Here is a 17746-nt window from a genome sequence, read left to right on the forward strand (position 1 = left end):
AGGGCTAAGTTATTCCAGTTAGGAAAAGATTTAAGTTGAACTGCATGGTGAGAAAATTGTCCATAAAAAAAAGTTTTATGCATTTTAGACTCTAGGGTACAAAAAAATATATGAGCTCACAGAATGCTGTTGGACTTGATGAGCTATAGTGTATAACTGATGAATTTGTCAGTTGAATTCTGTAATACACAATTTTTAGTGCAATACTGGTATGAAATGCCTATTTCCAGAGAGAGAACCCACTGCTTGTGTCAAGTGAGCACTCCTAAAGGTGTGGGCAATGAGTTTTCAACATTCACACCATGAACTCCATAAAACTATGTGTTGGTGTAGTTTAATCTGTGCTTTTCTAAATACAATTAGGGCATCGCAGTCTTTGGTAAATGTATTTTAAGTTAGTTAAAACGTGAGTAATGTTTTTTGTTTCTGATCTGTGACTAGGTGTTACCAGTACGGCAGATACAGAAAATGTCCTGAAGAGGGCAGTGATCAGCCATCACACTGACTCAAATGCCCTATTTTTTGAAACGGGAGTTCTGAAGTCTTTTCAGGGATGCATTTGTTTTAAGAATAGTGTTTTGCAAAATCTCAGCTAAAAATAAGATAAATGTTTGCCAGTAGTGTATATCACTTGAATTTTTTTTAGTAATTTAGAATTAACTTCAGTCTTCCAAATTGTCTGAATGGAAGATGTTGCAGTAGAAACTTCTGCTCATTTATTTTGCATACTTTTGATGAATGTTTGATCTTTAATTTCAGTAGTCTAGGTGTTGGACTAGATATGCCTATATGGTTTCTTATATTTCCTTCTTTGGCAGTGAAGTTCTTTTAAGTACTTTCTTGACTTTTCTTTGTAGAACTTTTTTTCATGTTTTTAGTTTACAGATAAAAAAAAGTGAGTGAACATTTAGGTTTAGGAGTCATTTATTTGTAAAGAATCTGCAGTGGCTGTATTTTCCCCCCTTCCCCATTCCTTAGAAACTGTCTGTTATAGAGCCCAATTTGACTTCCAGTATTACAATTGGGTTTTCATTTGTTTATTTTTCTACTTGCAGGCATTTCTGTTGCCAATATGTGAAGCAGCTGCAATGAGGAAAGTGGTAAAAGTGTATCAGGAATGGATTCAACAAGAAGATAAGCCTTTATTTATGAAGGAACCTGAAGAAATAATGCAGTGCACAACTGTAGGTTGTGACGAAAATGGTGTTGACCACAGTTCATCAGAGAAAGCAAAAGAAAGAGAAGAGGTAAAATATTGTTGGTTAATATATTTGCATCTTTCTGATATGCAGGTAGACAGAGTAGAATCATAGAATGGCTTGGGTTGGAAGGGTTCTTAAAGATGATCTCATTCTAATCCCCTGTCATGGGCAGGGACACCTTCCACTATACCAGGTTACTCAAAGCCCCATCCAACCTGGCCTTGAACATTTCCAGGGATGGGGCATCCACAGCTTCTCTGGGTCATCTGTGCCAGTGTCTCACCATCCTCTAGTGAAGAATTTTTTCATAATAGTCTGAATCTTCCCTCTTTCAGTTTAAAGCCATTCCCCCTTGTCCTGTCACTAAATGCCTTTGTAAGAAGTCTCTCTCCAGATTTCCTTTTTGTGGTTTCATTTGATGTCAGACCATCTATTGAGGAAAATCAATAGTAATTAAACAGTGAATGGGGTACCACTTTGATCCATTGTCTGTAGATTTAAAATGTAGGTAGTTCAATATAAAATTTTATATAGTTTTATGAACTGTTCTCAAGATGTGGATTATACGTTATGCCAACCTTCAGCTATGTGTAAGTTATAGAGAAATAAAAGGATGAGGAAAATAATACTTACTTCATCTGAATACTTTAAAATAATTGCTGCAAACTTCTTAAAATATAGTTGTGTCTTTAAGATGCATCTTAAACATCTGTCTAGCATTGTTTATTATTTAGTATCTATTATATCCTTTTTCCTTCCATGTAAAAACAAAATACATCTCTACAAATCTATCTGATTTAAAAAAAAAAATATTTTTCAGGAAAAAGGCATGAACCCCAATCATGGTAGAAACTCAAACTGGGCAAGAAATGGCTGTTATGAAGACACTTTGCATAAAATGTCTGAAATTGATACAGAAGAGCAAAATGTACGAGCTGGAGTGCAGTCAGTATTGCAGGTATGAAATAGACTTGATATTTCATTTTCATTATAATAATAAAGCTCTTGTTATCAGCACATAAAGGGTAGAATATGATGCATTTGATTCCCATACTCCTTCAAAGCATTTCTGAATTCTAAAAATACTTCTTAAATATAAAAGAACCATGACAAGTAATGTTGGAATAATTAATGTGTTTCATCGTATCTTTATTGACCTTAAGTAGGACAATGTATACACAGGTGTTGCATAGCACAATAAAAAAATCTTTTAATCTTGCATCTGTGCATGTGCATTCTGCTCTCTATCATATCATAGAAAAACCAGTTCTCGTCTGAGTGCCACATCTTCCAATTATTCTAATTAAGTATTTCATGAGAGTGCTAGGAAAATTTTTTCTTTTAAGCTATTACTCACTGCACACAAAATATCTGAACCTCCTAATCTGAATGATAAGGTGATCAGGGATATTTTCTCATGTTTTTCTGAATTACAGATTGGATGAGCACGCAGGTGCTTAAGTAATTTGAGCACACACCACAACTCTGCACTAATACACTTAAGGAATGGGAGAGTTGCAGAAGCTCCCTAACAGAAGTTTTCTAATTGTTTCTAGGAAATTTGGCAGGACAGAAATTGTGTTAATTTAAAATGTTCAGCAAAATGATTCACTGAAGTTGATATAGTAAATCAAGTGTGTATAATTTGAAGGTCTTTGAAATGGTTTTAAGGTGATATAAAATGTGACCATTTTATGTATGTGCATGCATATGCATGCATATAGGTGCATATATGACTAGCCTCTGTAATATTCTTTTATCCAGAAAAAAATTGATTCTAAACAAAATGAAATAGACATGTATTTGCCACTCCACCATGTGCAATTTTACTATGGGTGATAATACTAATTAGAACTCATTTCTACCACAGCTTGGATGGTTTCCTGAATAGGGTTTCCTATTGTGCTGTACATTTTTATATATAGAAATAAACTTTGTAACTGAAATTACCTGTAAGTTCAAATATATTACAATAATTTAAGTTTCATAATCTTTGCATACAATGACTATTTAAGAATATGATTTTTTTTCTGAGAAAAGAAACAGTGAGAAGCATCTTAATCTGTTTGCAGTGTATCACTAATGTTTACACATCTGAGAATGTCTGATTTTCCAAGTTGAACTTTTTTAGGCAAAGGTTCATTTGACCACTAGATACCTTATTTAGCCTGAAATGGGGTACCATATCTGATTTTGAGAGGTTCCCTGACCTGGAACTACATTTGACTTTTTCTGTGAATCAGAAATCCAAGACTTTTGTCTTGAATTTTCTTCCCTTTTGATTCTTGTATAGACAACATGTTTAGGTATTTAGAGTAGGGTAGGTTCATTAGCTGAGGCTAGTGAATGTAAAACTCCGTATTATCGGGATTTAATTATTAAAATTCAAAGCTCTCAGTAGAGGGAAATTACAGCTGCAGAACCAATGATTTCCTGTTGATGTGCATTAAGAAAGACCAATATGATAATTTAAGATCTAGGGCTCACTGTGATTCAAATGCTTCCTAAACTTACATAAAAATATAACAACACTTCAGTAGTAGCTCCTGTAATTCCTACGGTGTCCTTGCCTACTTTGTTTTTATCATTTTCTTTCTGAAAGCCTTAATTCACTGTCCACTGAAGGCAACCACTTTGGGGAAGGTATCCTGTTTCCTACTTTTGGTAAGCCTTACTGATCATAGTGAGATGAATGCTTTAGTTTCCCAGAAAAATACAGGCCTTGTCATGCTAAAGCACATGCTTTGTGCCAGTACTATTTCAAGTAGTTTAGTATATATTATATTAGTCAGTTTCTGGCTTCCAGGTGGAACTTCTCTGCAGTGGACTTCTTTACTGGGCCATTTTTATCCATCATATTAAAATAATTGTATTGAGTAGTTTGTACTATTCGCCTATGAAAGCAAAAATATGCAAATATGGTTTATAGAAAAAAATGGGGAAAAAAACCGTCGTACTGTTGCTTTATTTACATATTTACTTCTGATTGCGTATGCAGTCTTTTCTGTAAATCATTGATTTTCTCTTCCTAGTTAATAGCAATGGAATTGCTGAAAACACAAATGTATTTCAAGCTCATAACATCCACTCTTTTCTTCTTACAGGTTTTTATAATAAATTCTTCAAACATATTCTTTCTTGAACCTGCAAATGAAATAAAAGCTCTGCTGGATGAACACACTGATATGTGTAAACGCATTCTTAATATCTACCGTCACATGGTAGTCCAAGTGACGATGGACAAGAAGACATGGTAAAATGCTAATGCTTTTATCTTCGATTATTAGATCACAAGATAAATGTGAAAATTTACTTGGTATTAAACACATTAGAGTGGTATTGATTATGTGAACTAGTTTCTCTAAATCAGTAAGTACACAAACTTTAACATCACAGGCAACATAATACAGGGGAAGAGGTTATCTGGTCTGCTAAAGCCATTAGTAAGCACTTAGTTTGAGGCAGCTTAGCACTCAGTGAAAAAAGGAAGTAAGCTAGGATATACAGCTACTATTAAGGAGCTACTGATTATATTTTTCCAGGGCATTTTGCTCATCTGTCAAAGTGCTAAAAATATGCAAACAGGTGGAGCTTCACAGCCTTATTTAAAAGTCAAAAAATTGTCAGATAAGCATGGATAAGTATTACAATCAGATAGATGTGACTCGCTCTTGATCTGTAATTGCATGAAGAAGTCAGCATACTGTTTTGTTCCTTTCCAGTGCTTAGGGTGCCTAGCAGGTACAAGAGACGTCACTTTCAAGTTCCTGTCTGTTATTTCCCGACTCCTTTAAATAGCTGTTTCTAATGAGATAGTATATTGCCACCATTCTCCATTGCAAGGAAGCTGTAGCAAGAGGATTTCAACTGGCTGATTTATTCCATTTTAATTTGACTTGCTTGCAGTCTGTGACTAGTATTTCCTGAGCTCTGGGTAAATAGAGCTGGAATTACGTGTAACATGAACTTGTCTCCTCTTGTGAAGAAATAAGGAATCGGTTCAAGACTAACCACTAGGAAATTGGGAGTAATAACAGAAAACAGATTCCACTAGATTAGTATTCTCTAGTTTCACATCACTGTAAAGAAGTGACTCTAGACTATGATGGCAAAGATAGTGCCACACAAAATAATAGATGAAGCATATTAATGATTATGTAATATTGGCAAAAGATGTCATTCATACCAGGGGAGGGAGGGGAAAAAAAAATTCAGACTGGAAATACAATTAAAACTTTGTGTGTAACTTCAGGCTGTTGAAGGTGATAACGCTTGAGTGACCTGGTAGAAGGTGTCAGAGGGTGACAGGGATTTCTGTCTCTCAAGTGTGAAGAGAAGATCGGCGTAATTTCTTCTGCAAGAACCAAGTTAGGCTGTTTATAATCACTGTATCATGTTCGGAATGTATTTGAGCAAGTCAAGCTTGGTTGTTATCTTCCAAAGTATACTGGTATACACAAAAGTGTAACAAAATGCTAACTGTTTTTTTTTTTTTAATGTTTTGTAGGGAACAGATGCTGCTTGTGCTGCTCAGGGTTACTGAATCTGTGCTGAAAATACCACCTCAGACTTTCTTGCAGTACCAAGGAAGAAAAAACTCCACTTTAGCTGGAAGACTTGCAGGACCACTTTTCCAGGCAATTAAATATAAATTCATTCTAATTCAGCTTAATTTTGACTAAGAGATTCAATGCAACAACCTCTCTTGACTGGTTTGTTATCTTAAGTCATTGATTATGTTACCCAGATAATGTGAATGGCGTGGGTTAAAGAGCTAGCTACATTTATTACTTTCTGTCCTATATGTAATGATACTACAACAACAGGTTTTGGGGTACTGTAAAACCAAAAAATTACTGTCCTTTAGTTGAGTTGGGATAACTGTCAATGTGTGTAATTTTAGCCTGCTTCCATTGCAAAGTTAGCTCAAGTCAACACAAAATCTTCTGTGCTATCCAGGCCTAACAAACTGATTTCGTTATTCCTTACAGTAAGCTGTAGCAGATACTCTCAGAGTTTACAAGGTGCAGTGTGCTGTTGTGGTGGCTTCTCTATAAGTAGAATCTGTGAAGTATCCAGATTCTTCAGTAGACAAAAATAAAAAAGGATACGCAAGATACGAATGTGATGAGAACTAATTGAGGACAGTATTTCACAACTCTCAGGCAAAACTTGTAAGACTGAAAGATCCTTCATGAGTCTGTTGTTTCTGTATCTAAATCAAAAACCCATTTTAACATAACATTTGATAATTCATGAAAAGTTTGAGTGTTCTGGTGATGAAATGTCAGGTTTACACAGAAATTTCTATGGCAGTTGGAAGCTTTAAGCAGTAACAGTCAAATGATGGCATCTTACGTTCAGAACCCAACTTTTCTCACTTTATTCTTTTAGACTCTTATAGTAGCTTGGATCAAAGCGAATCTAAATGTGTACATATCTCGAGAACTTTGGGATGACTTGCTGTCTGTAATGTCATCACTGACATATTGGGAAGAGCTGGCCACTGAGTGGTCCCTGACAATGGAGACACTAACTAAAGTATTAGCTAGGAACTTGTACAGCCTGGACCTCAGTGACCTGCCATTGGATAAATTAAGTGAGCAGAAGCAGAAAAAACACAAAGGCAAAGGTAAGACAACACTGTATACATATCAGTTCAATTTCAGATGAGGTAATAGGATGTTTGGTACAGCATAATTTTGGTCTAGCATTTTTAATATATCTAAACAGTCATTACCTGAAATAACCCAAGTGCCTTATAATAAGGCTGCTTTTTAGAACCACCACAAAATTCTCAGTCAGTCCTGCAAATAGCCACATATGGAATGTAATTTTTTAAAAGAAAAAAAACCCTGTTGAGTTTAACCTAAAATATTATGCCTTTGTTATTTTATCAGAGCAATTAAATAGTTGAGTCCCAATCATAGCTTCTTGAAAATAACAAAGGTTACACATCTGGTAAAAATTAGCTAGCAAGTGGCTGTTGCAATCATCACTGGAATATTGATCCTGAAATCCAAGATGAAGTGTAAAGTGAGCATGGTTTTGTTCATCACTAAGCCATGGTGAAGACGGGTTTTGCTTAAGTGACCTTGTATTATTTAAGAGAAAGGATACTCTTAAAAATCCATGTGAATGCTACCAGTTTTTAAATTGATTCCTAAGCTATGCATAGAATACTCCGCAGGACATGATATGGGGAGAGGAGGTGGCTTCTTGCTTATAAGGTGGCTTCTTGCTTATAATGGTACAGTTCTGGAATTGGTAAAGGACAGGAGGTCTGGATTGAGAGTTGCAAAATCTGGATTCTCTTCCCAGATCAGACTGACTTTCTGCATGGGACCATTGACAATCACCTCTGACTATTTTTCCACTTTTGTAAAAAATGGGTAATGGCACTGGTCTCCTTTAAAAACTGCTTTGAGATGTAATGGTGAGAGGCAGGATTAGATTTAAGCTGAGTAAGATGGGGAAAAAAGTTTTAGTTTACTGTTTATCCCTCTATTCTGATGTGGTTTTCCAATTAAACCAAGGGGAAGAGACTTCCTATTGGTATCCTTGGGTTTGTCAGTGAGGAGTAATCAATGTGGATTCACTCTCTTAAAGAGGGTGTTCCTATTTTTGCGCATCTTGGGCAGAGGCATTGTTCACACTTTTGTTCTTCTGATGTGTGACAGCTGGCCAAAACTACATTTCTCTGTAGTTGACCCTGAGAGGTTCCAGTTCATTCATCTTTGTTTACCTACTATACAGCTTGATTATTTTTCTTGCAAAAGACACAGATTGTGTTTTTTCGTTTGGGTGGGGTTTTTTTGTTAGGTTCTTTGTTGTTGTTTTTTTTTAATTTGTCTGTTTGGTTTTTTTTTAAAGTCTGATGTTGGATAAGAATGTGTATAGTTATTTGAATATAGGCTTAAAAAAGCATTTCAAATCTGCCATATCACCCATACAGGGCCACATGACATGAGTTTATGTTAGTCTTTAGTAATAAGAGTTCCAGAGAAAGCCTCTGTTGTTAAATGTTAGTGGCAGAGTTAAATCCAGCTTTGGAAGTAACAAATATTATACAAATTGTGCCAAATTGTTTTGGCCCTGTTAGTTTGCTAATAATAATGAACAGCTTGTACTCAGGCTAACTTTCCAAGAATGTGCATTTTCAATGATTGTAATTGTTTATCAAATATCATTTTGGATTATGTGAGTTCAGTGTGGATAAGGAAATGCAATGCACATATTTTTTGGTTCACTTCCTTTTTTACACACAGGTTTTTTTGATACTTCCTTATATAAGCCTTATTGACTTCAGTATAAATGTCAAATGTGAATTTGTTTCATCTTTTCTTAATCTTAGTATAGCATTTTTTGTGAATTTCCAAAGAGCATTGTTCTTTGAGCCCATCATCCCATTTTTTTTCTGTGCTTTTGCATTTCATTTTATGATCTTTATTTCATGTTCCTCAAATGCCACAAAATCATTTAGGAAAAAAACGCAATATTAATGGTCTATAACGTATGATTTTGTGTGTCGTGTCTAACAAGTACAGCAAAGGAAGATTTCTATAGCTACATGTATTATCGGGCTACAACCTTTATAAACCCAGTTTTCTTGTGGTTTTGCACTTGACTGGTCAAAAAAGAAAATCACAATAGTTTAATAGCACCAACACTTACAAAAAAGTTTGGCTGTCTCTCAGTGTTAATACTGGCTAGTGGGTTTATATATTTAAAAACCAGTGATGAGATGTATAGGTTTGAAATCATACTTGCTTTTATAATATAATTTATTCTGTCCAGCTTTAAAACTTTTCAGAACTTAACTACAAATATCTGATGATGCCAGAATAGAAGTGAACAGGTTTGCAAATCTTTTTTTGCAGGAGTTGGGCATGAATTCCCAAAATCTTCTGTTGATAAGTCCTTTTCTAGAGGCTGGAGCCGTGATCAACCTGGACAAGCACCAATGAGACAGCGCAGTGCTACAACCACTGGCTCTCCAGGAACAGAAAAGGCAAGGAGCATAGTTCGTCAGAAAACAGTTGGTATGTATCTGTAAAACTTGATATAAGTGGCATTTGAGAAAGGGTAAGGAATTGGTGACTGACTTTTGTAGCAAAGTGGGTAAATTCTTTCCACAAAAGTATATTACCTCTAAGAGTTAAATGTGTAACTTAGGCAGACTTATTTGCTTTTAGGGTAGCTAAATAGCTGTGGTTACTAGAATTATAGTAACTGCAAATGAAAGTAATACTGTTGATATATTCATTTTTAATGAGTTTGATCAAGTACATAAGCTGGACTGGAAAAATAATACCGTTGTATGTATATGGAAAAGAAACAGCTGGAATGGTTTGATCAGTGATATGGATAGGTGGGTAATAAAAGGCTTTTTAAGAGTATGTTTTCATAACTGTGCCCAAAATAGGTTGAGTATTTTTCAGCTGTGCGAAGAAAAGTGTGAGAAATGTGTATATGTCTGTGTAGTTTATAAAATGTGTTGTCTTTTACTATACTCCGAATTTTTATAAAAGCATAAATGAAAGATTGACAGAAATGCATGCAGTTGTCCATTTCTGAAGTAATCTATTTCTCAACTTCATTACTTGCAGATACTCTTTGGTGTGTTAGAAATGAGTGATGCTAAACAGTGCTTTAGGTGGATTGCTTTAAAACTGAATTTATGTTCATATGATTTGCTTAGAACATCTTAACAGGAACTGGACTGCAAATTTCTTTAGTCTGTTGTCTTATTTTGCTAATCCCAGTGCTGTTACTTATGTGAAGGGAAGTTAAGCTGATCTTTCTATTTTTATTTAAATTGAGAACCTTTTAAGGAATATGTCTTGGTTTTTACTATTGCTGTAATTGTAGTGGCTTCAGTCATTGTGTGTTGTTGCTTCACTGATATTTCTTGGAAGCAGGTGCATTCTGACACAGTTTTAAAAACTGGGGATGCATATTGGCAGTTAAATATATAATTGTGTTAACTTTTCAGAAATAAATATTGGTGGGTTTTTTTTACTCTATTTACAGTTAATTTTTTTCACATCACGGAGGTTTTTATTTGAATATTCTTCAACATTCTTCATTTAAATTTTTTTTTTTCATGAGGCTTTTGTTGGTGTGGGAAAGTTAATTATCCTATAAGCAGTATAGATGTCAGAAAATTAAAGTTACTACTAAAAAATTTTTTCTTTTTGATGCATTCAGCTGCTACACAGCTTTTGCTGCATCTCATGCTGAAACCACTTTGTGTGACTAGTTTTCTTTATGGATCACAGATACTTTAAATGTAATTTCTGTTTCTCTGTAGATAGTCTGTGATTACCTGTTGCAGTGTTTTTGTTTTAAATCTCAATTGCCTTAACAAGGTAAAGCTCATGTTAAAATTTCTTCTTCCCAAATTGTTAATATTTCATTCTGTCAGAAGGTTATGTAGTTTGGTCAATTTATTAGTGGTTTTGTTTTGCTGCTATTTGAAAAATGGCTATTTAGATGATGTTAGCCCTAAAATGGCTGAAATTTATCCTAATCAAGCTGTATATTGACCTTGTTAGTGGCAAACTAATCTGATTTTAGTTTCATTGTATTTCAGCTTCCATGGTTTTGTTCCTTTCCTCCAATTATCTTACATATTTGATATTAATAAGCCAAGTTTGTAGTACTGTAACTAGTTAAAATTTCAGCTCTATTCATATTTTTAGAATACCATCTGTGGACAAGCATCACAGTATTAATAGGACAATTTTAAAAGATGAAAAGCCCCAAAAGAGTTGCCAGAGTCAGAATCCCAAACTCCTCCATTTTTTACAAATGTTTCTGAAGAATGTTGCAAAAACATACCTCTTCACTGTCCGCAAACAGTTTCTTGTTATTGTCTCTCAGGTCTGCTAAAAGCTGTTCGGATGCTTCTTGATCTGTGCTTGTTATCAAAGGGTCACATAATAGTAATTTATAGTCATAATAAGTAAAATTTTCTATAGAACAGTTTGCTGGGCAGACCTTCTCCTTTAGTTTAACCTTAGCTCCACAGCTGATTGTAGTGTTAGACCTCAGATACGTTTCATGGTATCTGATATGTAGTATATTTCCTTTGATCATGAGTAATACATTCTTTTTATATCTGAATAGGGGGGATATGCATGTTGAATGCTTTATGGTAAGAAGAAGTTGGGGTTTCTTTTTCATCTATTTTGTTGTACACATATTGTGTACATCTGTGCACCTCTATTTTTTGAGCCATCCTCATGCCAGCACACATTTATTGCTGCACCAAATATGTGTGTATGTGTGTGTTACTCAAATAAAAATCACAGCTTTTCTGATATGCAGTGTGTACATTTTTAGCCTGAACTTATGTAAAGTAATTTTTGGAAAAGGGCCTTTAAAAATTATATGCATATGGGTTGAAAAATCTTCTGCAGGGCTAGATACAGAATTTGTAGCTTAGGCAACAGGTTCTGGTGCTATAAAAATATTGGATCAGAAAGAATTTACTAATCTGTTGTTCTGCCTTTGTCTGTAGACAGCAGTGGAAGGTTATAAACTGTCAAATATTTAGTCCACCATCTGGTATTGTGTGCCTCAACTGAATGTGTTGCATCTTACTTAAAATAATAATTTATTGAGATAATATTTTCCTTTTACATAATCTTTTGATAATAATACACTGCAATTTTTCCTTCAAAAGTTTCTGTAAAATTTCCACTTTCTAATTTGTAAATTGGTTGCTCTGCCCCCACCCCCCTTGCTACTGTTAATGTAATATGTTGGAAAAGATCCAGTCAAATTACAAGGGACACTTTAGGTTAAGGTCTGTAATCCGCACAGTATCGAATCTCAAAAACTTGATTTATTTAGAATCATATAATCATTTAGGTTGTGAAAGACCCTTAAGGTTTACTATGTAGAATGTTAGTTTTTCTCTTGCCTAAATTCATTTTAAGATGGCACAATGATGAATGTAATGCATCTGTCACTGTATCCTGAATTATATTATTGTGTCTCTTAAACAGAGCTGTTAAAGTGATACACATAATTGCCTTAAAAAAAACTGTTTTCTGTCTTATAAGCTAAGTTTAATTGAAAATTGCTTCAGTCTTAAAACATCTGTCCTTCTGAATTGTTTTTTTTTCAAACTGATGTTAAGACTACATTTAAATTGTGCTGCATTTGTCAAGTGTGTTTTCTGCCCTGGTACGTTGACTTACACAAGTTATCTGCATGTTGCTGTTAGGGACAATTTTTTAACCTGATTTAGAAGCCTTATGTGCTCAACTTTCACTGCACTCCATTCATGTACTTCTGATTCTCATACAGACCAGGAGCACTGAAATTTTAAGTCTCTAGTTCGTGTTGTTTTGAAAGTATATATAGAAAAGTTCAGAGACTGATTAAATATTACACTGACATTATTTAGGTAAAATGCACTGAAATTTCCTTAAAAGAACTTTATCAGTAACTGTTTTAAATAGTTTGAAAAGGAAGCTGATTGAAGTGATGAATATTGCTTTTTGAAGAACTTCAAGTGTACTTTGAGATTGAATGCAGTATCAGTTCTTGCTATGTCTTCCTTTAACAAAGTAAAATAAATATTATAAAGATTCATTTAAAATTTATTAGAAAAGTTGCAGCTATAACCCTGATCCTGATGCCATGATTCTTACATAAGTTTTCCATTCTGTAGTGCTGTCGGCAGGATGTGAGATATGAAAATGTGAATTAGGATCAATTTAGCAAGATTTGTGCAGTATTGACTAAAAGCCAGACCTGGTGGATAAGAAACAATTTAATGCTTTTTGTTGCCAAACCATCTCACTTGAGTAACTTCATTTGTAATGTGGAACTATAACAAGTTGTATTGCAAATTTCTCCACACAGAACTGGTCATTTTCTTCTTATGATTTTGAATCTCTTTTGGAGAATCATGAATTCAAGAGTATGTGTATGTGTAAAATTCAGAGATGCTTTTTCAGGAGTAAACAAAAGGAAACTAGAAAAATTGCAGATGTAGTGTAAGTTGCTTTTTCTGTTAAAAAAAAATTCCAAGTTCTGAGTGTTTGTGGAGTGACTTTCACCTTGATTTTTCAACCCCTGATGCAATGGGAAAAAACTTGTTAATTAGTTTCTTGATTTTGAATGCAAAATCTCTGTAATTGTCATAATAAAGGCATGGTTGCTGCTTTACATAAAAGTTAAAAACTCAAAATGTCTTATGTGTCCACTGATTTTTTTCTTTCTTACAGCTCTGCCAATATCTGCCGTGCTGAAATGTTTTAATTTTTGAATTTTCTTCCTTTTTATCTTTGTTTTCTCTGTTGCTGCTTTTTCTGTGACACAAGCCTTTCATTATAGTCACTCTTCTTTTTTCCTCCCCACTTCTTTCTTTTCCTTTTTAAAGCCATGAGAAGCCGATCCATTGGTGAATGTGCTCTGCCATCGGCCTATATACGCAGTGCTAAAAGTGCTCCTGTTCTGATCCATACTTCCAAACCCTTCTTGCCTGATATTGTTCTCACTCCCCTTTCTGATGAGCTTTCAGGTAGTGCCACCTCTGCTAATTTCTGCACCCCCTTTATCACTTTTTTAAACCTTCTGCTTTCAAATTCTGCTAAATCATTAAATTTTTCAGAGTAAGAATACTTGGGGGATGGGGGGAGAGGGGAAGAGATTAAGAATGAATATTTTGATATGTAAAATACCATGCTATTTTGCAATTCATTCTGGAACTGTTAGAAGTTAGTGCTGTGCCAATGTTTACTATCATGAAAGTGAAAATTTAAGAAATCTCTTGCTTTTTCAATTAATTGTTAAGCAGTAATATAGCATCTCTCTACCAGAAAGTACAACTAATTTTTATTTGTGGTAAGGGAAGGAGGGAAAGGAAGAACATAATTTTACTTTGATTTGCCTTTTACATCTTTCTATGTAAATTTTTGAATTCAGTGTCATAGGTATGTCAACTTTAGCACCCATGAAAAAAGGATGTCTGAAGTATACTGTGAAGTATATTATGTGATACCATATGCTTTTTTTCATGTATTTATAAAAACATTTAATAATCTATACAGTTTGGAATTCTCAAATGCTGTGTTTTGGTGGTGCTTTTCAACAGGCCCATTTTTCACAGGGTTCTTGTTTTTCTCAACATTGTTTGGTGCAGCAGCATGGTGGGCCAAAAGTTTTACAGTAGCTTTCTTTGGCTAGTTTTCTTTGAACAAATAGGTTCAATAATTAGAATTAGCACAGATTTTAAAAATGTATGCATGAAAGTTTGCAGTTGGAGCTATTATTTTCATGTGCTCCAGCTATTTCATAGGTGTAAATGAGTATTATGTGATGCTGACAGTCATATTATGCCTTTGTTGCAATGAGTGAAAACAAAACCATAGTGGAAGGACTATATCTATCTATCTATCTATCTATCTATCTATATATAATCAAAACTTCATACAAATGTAAGGACATAATGGCACTGAGTTTTTTAATAGAAGATAGTTTGGGGATTTTGTTTTGATGTTTTGTTTTGGGTTTTTTTCTGCCTTTGTTAGAAAAAGCACTAAGAACTGTATTTTCATAAATGTATTTTGTTATGTGCCAAAATTAAGTCATCTTGTGATACAGAAACTTGGTGCCTTAGTATTCAATCAAAAACATAAATGGAGAATTAGGAAAGTTTGAAGAACCCACTCTAGGGAGACCAGACTTTCATAGTGAAAAATTTTAAAGTATTTGGATGCTAATTTTGACACCAGAAATGAAGAATAATAAACTATTATTCTAAAAATATTATTCTATTATACATTCATAAATGTATGAACACATATTTTCTGAGATATAAATTAGTTTAGAAGATGTGTTTTTTTGATAGGAATGAAAATCTTAGGGCACCTGCAGAAGATAATGAGCTTTCACAGTGAACTGTTGTTTTGTTATATAGTCACTGATACTTTTTATCCTGTCTTAAAGAAGGCAAAAGTGCTTTTGCAGTCAATTTTATCATCCATGTTTCTGAGAAGTCCTGGCTTGCATCTTTCTTCTGATGTGTCCCAGCACTGATGGCTCTATTGCTATTATCCTTTCCTTTGATACTCATCCAATGCAGAAACTGCTCGACCACTGTAATTGAAAGTGAAATTTACAGACCTTTGCACTTAATAACATTAAAAAAAAAGTTCTAGGCGCTTCCTGGTTTTGGTATCTTCTCAAACAGATTGGTGTTGAAACAGCTTCATGTTGTGCCTAAGAATCTTGAACACTGCCAGGAAATTAAAAAGCTCTAGTGAAGCAAAGTAAGCTGTTAAGGGGAACTAGCAGAGTAAAGGAGAATCTGTCTGCCCAACCAGAATACACTTTGCTCTTCTAATTTCCTGTGTTTTTTATTGTGTGCACTCTCTTTCTCTCTTTTCTCTTTAAAACATGGATCTTTATTGTTTTTCTTGCCTTTTCTTTGATAGATTCTTATGTGAAAGCATTCTGTGTCCAGATGTAGAAACGATTACTTCCCAAATAACTTGTTCTACTATAAGCATATTTAGGTAATGAATAATGTTTAGCTAGCTGTGAGAACCCTTACTTTTATTTCATGATGATATGAATATCCTGTTATCCAAACTGACTTTCAGATCCAACACAGCTTGAAAGAGAGGATATGCCAAGTATTTAAAAAGAATAGAAAACTCTAATCTTAAATTGTAGTCTTTAGCTACTTTTAGGTAAGAAACTCCTCATTGAAAGTTTGACTCACTGAGGAATCTTGACACATAGTCCAAAAGAAAGCATTTATGCCGAAACTGTTACCTTATGTTCAGTACAGTGTATTAATTTTCAAAAGTGAGGAAGAATACCTCGCTGTTATTTATTGAGACATGTTTCTGCTTGAAGATCAGTCAGTGGCTTAACAAAAGTTATTGCAGAAGCTCAATATTGACATCTAGTTATCTCTTACCATAGAGAGAATGCTTTTCCTAAGATTGTTATTCCTTCATATTTCCAAATTATTCTGTGTTTCCATGTTAGAATCGTAGGAAAGACAGTCTTACGCATTTATGTGTAACTAGCAAAGTAAACATTCATTCCTGGAACTGCTGAGGACTGTCAGGTACAAGACCACTTGTGGAAAAAAAAGTGTCGAGATGTAGGCAAGTTTCCTGGAAGCAGTGGGCCAACAGTGACAGACTAATGAATTGCAGGTGGGAGGTTTTTCCTTATCCATTGGAACTAAAAGTATCAAAAGAAGTATTAACGTGAAAAAGAGATGTATATTATGTGTTTATAACCTTGTACTCTAATCACTAAGTAATCACTAAGATTAAATATAAAAGAAATCATAATTGTAATATCAGTATGGCCGTAATTATTCTTTTAATCCCAAAAACTCATAGAATGAGTGTCATCTTAGAACCAAAATGAAAGCTGGGTAGCAAACAAAGTTATTTTTTTCTCCACTTTCTGAACTTATAGTCCGTGGTGAAATAAAATCCAGTCCCAATGTTATATGGAATCTTCTACTTGCACTCATGCTGTCTTGCCAGAATGTGTCTTTCCATGAGTTTCTGATTTAGCCTATCTGTCTTCCAACTGATGCTAAAAACATACCTTTTCTTTCTGCCTTCTAACAGAAAAAGAGAAAGTGAAGTTGCTTTAGGGGAAGTTGTGGTTGGTTGATACTGGCTACAACTACCAATTTCAGTATCTTCCCCACTCTAACACATTATGAACCAGGTCAGTGCTTCTCCTAAGTATGTGCAGTGTGTCAGATAGACAGCCTTCTGGGGCACAATTGCAGTGTAGTTAGTGAAAACTCCTGAGGAACAGATGATGTCCCAGTTTGACTGTACACCTGTGTGCAAGGGTAAGCCCTGGTTATGAAGGAGCTGTTTGATTGTGATTTTAAATATTGTCTGTATTTTCAGTGCTAATATTGCAATAGCAGTATATTTTTAATTTCCTTAATTTCTTCCTCTTTTCTGCAAAAAAATCTCTGTTGGCACAAGCACTACACATTTGTTTGACAATGTTTGTGTACCTGTATGTGCTAGTCATGCTTACATGAGCACCTAAAATTAATACTGGATCAACATTGAAATAAATCTAGCTGAATTTATTTCAATACATGGAGCTGCTTGGCATGCATTTGAAGTTCTCCATCCGGGAATTTTTAACGTCCTAGAAAAACATAATCACTGCATGTGTGCACAGTTTGTAATCCTCAGGATGCTGCTTTACAAAAGTTGCATTTATAAAAGGTGTGAATGATGCATATTGAGGGGTCAAGATGAGATCAGTGTATCATTACACATATTAATCTCATATGTAACATCATCATGCATATTTTTGACTGAATCCTATGTTTCTTCCTTTGTGGCTGTAAGAAATAGTTTTGAGACTATATAGATATAACCTGTGTAAATCTCTGCCTAAGTCAATAGAGAGTTTGCAAGTTCTAACTACAGAGAGAGAGACCTTTCATTTCAGAGGATGTTAATTCATGTAATTCACTACAAGTTGAACAAGAACAATTATGACAAGTTTGTTGCTTGTCA

The 17746-nt window shown here is 34.4% G+C and overlaps 1 protein-coding gene across 3 annotated transcripts in view; it reads left to right on the top strand.

Moving 5' to 3' along the window:
- Nucleotides 1-17746, top strand: part of RALGAPA1 (Ral GTPase activating protein catalytic subunit alpha 1) — a 127405-nt gene that overhangs the window by 26853 nt on the left and 82806 nt on the right. For all 3 annotated transcript variants that reach the window (XM_034062203.1, XM_034062204.1, XM_034062202.1), the window contains exons 11-16: nucleotides 1056-1247; nucleotides 2023-2160; nucleotides 4307-4455; nucleotides 5710-5839; nucleotides 6597-6834; nucleotides 9083-9244. In XM_034062203.1, coding sequence (XP_033918094.1) covers nucleotides 1056-1247; nucleotides 2023-2160; nucleotides 4307-4455; nucleotides 5710-5839; nucleotides 6597-6834; nucleotides 9083-9244 — 1009 coding nt within the window. The remainder of the gene's footprint in view (nucleotides 1-1055; nucleotides 1248-2022; nucleotides 2161-4306; nucleotides 4456-5709; nucleotides 5840-6596; nucleotides 6835-9082; nucleotides 9245-17746) is intronic.

The sequence above is a fragment of the Melopsittacus undulatus genome, chromosome 4, assembly GCF_012275295.1.
Source record: "Melopsittacus undulatus isolate bMelUnd1 chromosome 4, bMelUnd1.mat.Z, whole genome shotgun sequence".
Lineage (NCBI taxonomy): Eukaryota > Metazoa > Chordata > Aves > Psittaciformes > Psittaculidae > Melopsittacus > Melopsittacus undulatus.